Source organism: Lolium rigidum, chromosome 6 (assembly GCF_022539505.1).
Source record: "Lolium rigidum isolate FL_2022 chromosome 6, APGP_CSIRO_Lrig_0.1, whole genome shotgun sequence".
In the NCBI taxonomy this organism is placed as follows: domain Eukaryota; kingdom Viridiplantae; phylum Streptophyta; class Magnoliopsida; order Poales; family Poaceae; genus Lolium; species Lolium rigidum.
In genome coordinates this window covers 312,499,839-312,503,246 of record NC_061513.1, presented here as the reverse complement: position 1 = coordinate 312,503,246, position 3,408 = coordinate 312,499,839, and the positions used below count along the sequence as shown (strand labels likewise).

General features: G+C 50.1%; 1 protein-coding gene across 1 annotated transcript; it reads right to left on the bottom strand.

Annotated features, from left to right (window-relative positions):
• Positions 1-296: 296 nt before the first annotated feature.
• On the bottom strand, positions 297-2,939 carry LOC124659694 (probable 3-beta-hydroxysteroid-Delta(8),Delta(7)-isomerase). Its single transcript, XM_047197520.1, has 4 exons — positions 2,786-2,939; positions 2,590-2,727; positions 2,346-2,454; positions 297-555 (listed from the first exon to the last, which is right to left on the bottom strand). Exons 1-4 carry the CDS (start codon positions 2,937-2,939, stop codon positions 297-299), a joined length of 660 nt encoding a protein of 219 aa, XP_047053476.1.
• Between the last annotated feature and the right edge of the window lie 469 nt (positions 2,940-3,408).

The window sequence follows — 3,408 nt, the reverse complement described above, 5'->3', positions numbered from 1 at the left end:
GTGAACTACATGTAACCAAGGTGAGATCATCAAGGCAATAATTAATCAACATCACACGAATTATTATTAAGGTATCATGTTTCACATACTAGAATGAGCTTCACCATTCTTGTTTGCTAAAACGTAGTACAAAAGCTGAAACCGGGATTACAAACTTGTTTGAGAGATTGTTGTTTCAAAAAGGTACAATACGAGCAAGTAGATTTCTATTCAACATAAAAGTTGATATCTTGAGAAAATAATGTTTTCTCTAGCGCTGTGTTTCTTCGTAGCAGAAACCGTGTCTATCCAATGCGTTACTTAGTCTTCACCTTTTCAGCCTGATGAATCGCGACGCATATCTTCTTCCAGCTTCTTCTGGCGATAAGTAGTGGTATCAAGAACCATGAACTGTTTGCTCCGATGAAATACACCCAGAAGTAGAATTGACTGGCTGAGAAGTTGAAGCCATCCAAATAGGCGGTAGTGTAGTAGACAGTATTTCCATAGAGATGACCCAGGCTCACGGCGAACTGAAGGACAAGGCTGTATGACTTCCGCGACGCAATAGCATAGCTGCAACCAACAAAGTTTTGGCAAGATAAAATAGAAGTACCAGTTCACCACAAAAACTAGAAGTGATAATTATATGTATCAGCTTGGCAATGGACTTGCACTAGACAAGAAGAAAATGAGCTTATAGTACTCTCTCCATCCTAACAAGGATGTCGCGAAATTATCTAAATTTGGATGTAGAGATGGATAGAGTATTTGCAAAACACTTTCCTGAAACAAGTTCTAACTTTCTCAAAATAGTGCTAAAAAAAGATGTAACTAGAGAAGAGCGAGTTGACCCACAAAGTCTGAACATACAGTCCCCATATGACATGACGAGACAAGAAACAGAGCGAGCTGCTGCTGCTATCAAGGATCTTAGATAGGGAAACGGTACGTGCAGCGGAAACAGCAGGAGGCCGAGGAAAGGCCACAAAGCCCATCTAGGGTTCCTACCTCCTCGCCGATGATACTGTTGGTCCGTTCCACATCTGGTGGTCTTGTGGTCTTGGATTAAGGCAGGACGTACGGGCCGAGTTTTTGGCTCGGGCCGAGCTTTTCCTGGCTCGGCCCGATTTGAGCTCGGCCCGCGGAGAAGGCGCACCGAGCCGAGCCCATATTTCTGGACCGCTGCAGGCTTTTGGCTCAGCCGGCTTAGCTCGGGCCAGCCCAAAAGCTCGTGATTTTATTTTATTTTACAAAATCAGAAAGGCCAAAGTGGCATAGTGGGCTGGTTTTCTCCCGTAAGAAGAGGGGGTTAGGGCACGGGAGCAGCAGCTCAACCACCTGCTCCTCCCATTGGGTCACGCAAAGCCTCCACGCCATCACGCGCGCTGCCGCCGGCCGGCACGCCGCTGCCGTCGGAATAGGATGAAGCCTCGACCTCCTTGCCTCCCGCGCCCTATCCCTCGCCCACGAAGCTCTGCCCCGGCGCTTGCAGTGCCGCGTCGTCTTCCTCGCGCCCTCTCTAGCCTCCTCCATGTTTCTTACTCTCGCAGCACACCCTCTCTGCTCCGGCGCGCTGCCAACCTCGCCGACCCGCCATCTCCGCCGCGCAGATCCTCCTCACCGCCGCTGGAGAAGGTGGACCCACCTGGCAATGAGACATACATGGTCGGCTCGCGAGCTGCACCGAGCTTTGCATGAGCTCGGGCCGAGCCTCTTTTCCCGGCTCGTGAGACAAACGGGCCAGCCCGAGCCGAGCCGTTTTGCGGCGAGCTAAACTGCGGCTCGCACCGAGCCCAGCCCGAGCTGGCTCGTGTCCAGCCTTATCTTGGATGTATGGTGGATCACGGTCCCTCACCGGTGAGGAGTTTCCGTTCTTACTTTAGTTTGTTTTTTAGTTTCTTTCTTGAGATGGTGAGGCGGTGGCTATATCTGAAGTTAGAATAAGGTCCTCTCTGTCATATCCTCGTTTTGGTGATGCATCTAACGCTGACGGAGGGTGCGGAGTTGTGTACCCGTCGGATCTCCTGGGATCCGATTGGTTTTAGTGTTTTAGGTCAGTCTCTTCCGATCTATGGCTGTCATCATTGGCGATGTTTGCTGCTCTGGTGCCGCTAGTCCTTTGTGAACTTAGCACGACAACCTTCCGTCTGTCTACTACAACAAGCTTTACTACGATAAGCTTTGCTTGACTCCAACGATGGAGGGACGAGGATAGCGGCGTGCCTTCGGTCACTAGGTGGTCCGACTACCAATTAATAATTTTCTTTACTTTTCGAGCTATTTGTACTACTGATTATTAATAGATCGGTAGATTTGTCGCAAAAAAAAAGAATCATAGATAGGAACAAGATTATGAGACATACACTGCAAACAGCGACCCAGGGCCTTGCAGCAGAACCATGATCCCCTCGACGGTGAGGGTGGCGGTGTCCCTGGCGACGTACCTGGAGTCACCCTTGCTATACTCCTTCCCTGCATAATATAGCGGAGTTACAGAACATTACGACCTCAGAAAAACTCAATCTTGCTTGGTTGATCTAGATTCGGAGCCAAACTAACAGGGACAATGAAAACTGAGTAACGTGGGAAGGGGAAATGTGGACTTACAGAGTTCATCGAAGTAGTTGGGGTTATTCCTGGTGAAGAAATCGGGGGTGAAGAGGAAGAATCCTTGGAAGAGCACGTGGGTGACTCCAGTGAACGCCCACCAACACATGAGAAGCCGGTCGGCCTTCGACAGCCTCCCTGCGAATGCGAAACTATGGTCAGATCTCGGGTCCGAAGGGGCAGTTCAGTAGTCAACTGGAGTGGGGTTGTACTGTACCAGAGAGGAGCCATACGGTGGCAAGGACTAGGAGGGAGGCACCAAGGAAGGGCCCGGCGATCTCGAACAGGGAGAGGCGCGGCGGCACGTAGCCTGGGAGGTCCTCCAGCGACGAGTAAGGGTGAGCGCCCATTGAGGTCGCGGCCGCCGTCGCCGTCTCGACCTGGGAGCTGGAGCTGGAGCAAGTCAGTGCTCAGTAGTCGCTGAATGGGGATGGGAATGGGATCGTCGCGCTTGTGCGTGCGAAAGAATGAGTTTTGTAACCCATGCAGAGGCATGGTGCTGGTAGCTGCATGGTAATGACATGGATGTGGCGCCTCGAATTTATTATCACAAGGGTCAACTCTATAATGTGGTTCCAGCTCAGGCAGAATAATACCACGCAAGAGTTATCGAAGCAAATATAGTACTCCATACTGCATCTGTTGCAAAACAAGTCAATAGTCAACGAACGGGCTGGTGCCTGCCAAGAACGAGTTTTGTAACTACCTTAATGAATGAAGACACGCGAGGCTCGCGGGTGTTCTTAAAAAAAAAGAACGAGTTTTGTAACTAAGTCGCATGGCAATAAGATCCGCATGTGATGCGGTGTAAATAGATTA

What these genes read in the sequence shown, in the direction of transcription:
- LOC124659694 (XM_047197520.1), bottom strand. Translation starts at nt 2,939, where the DNA reads ATGGGCGCTCACCCTTACTCGTCGCTGGAGGACCTCCCAGGCTACGTG. An exon ending in TACAGTACAACCCCACTCCA is followed by an intron (nt 2,728 to 2,785) that starts GTTGACTACTGA and finishes TCGCATTCGCAG; the next exon opens with GGAGGCTGTCGAAGGCCGAC. An exon ending in CCTGGGTCGCTGTTTGCAGT is followed by an intron (nt 556 to 2,345) that starts GTATGTCTCATA and finishes TGTTGGTTGCAG; the next exon opens with CTATGCTATTGCGTCGCGGA.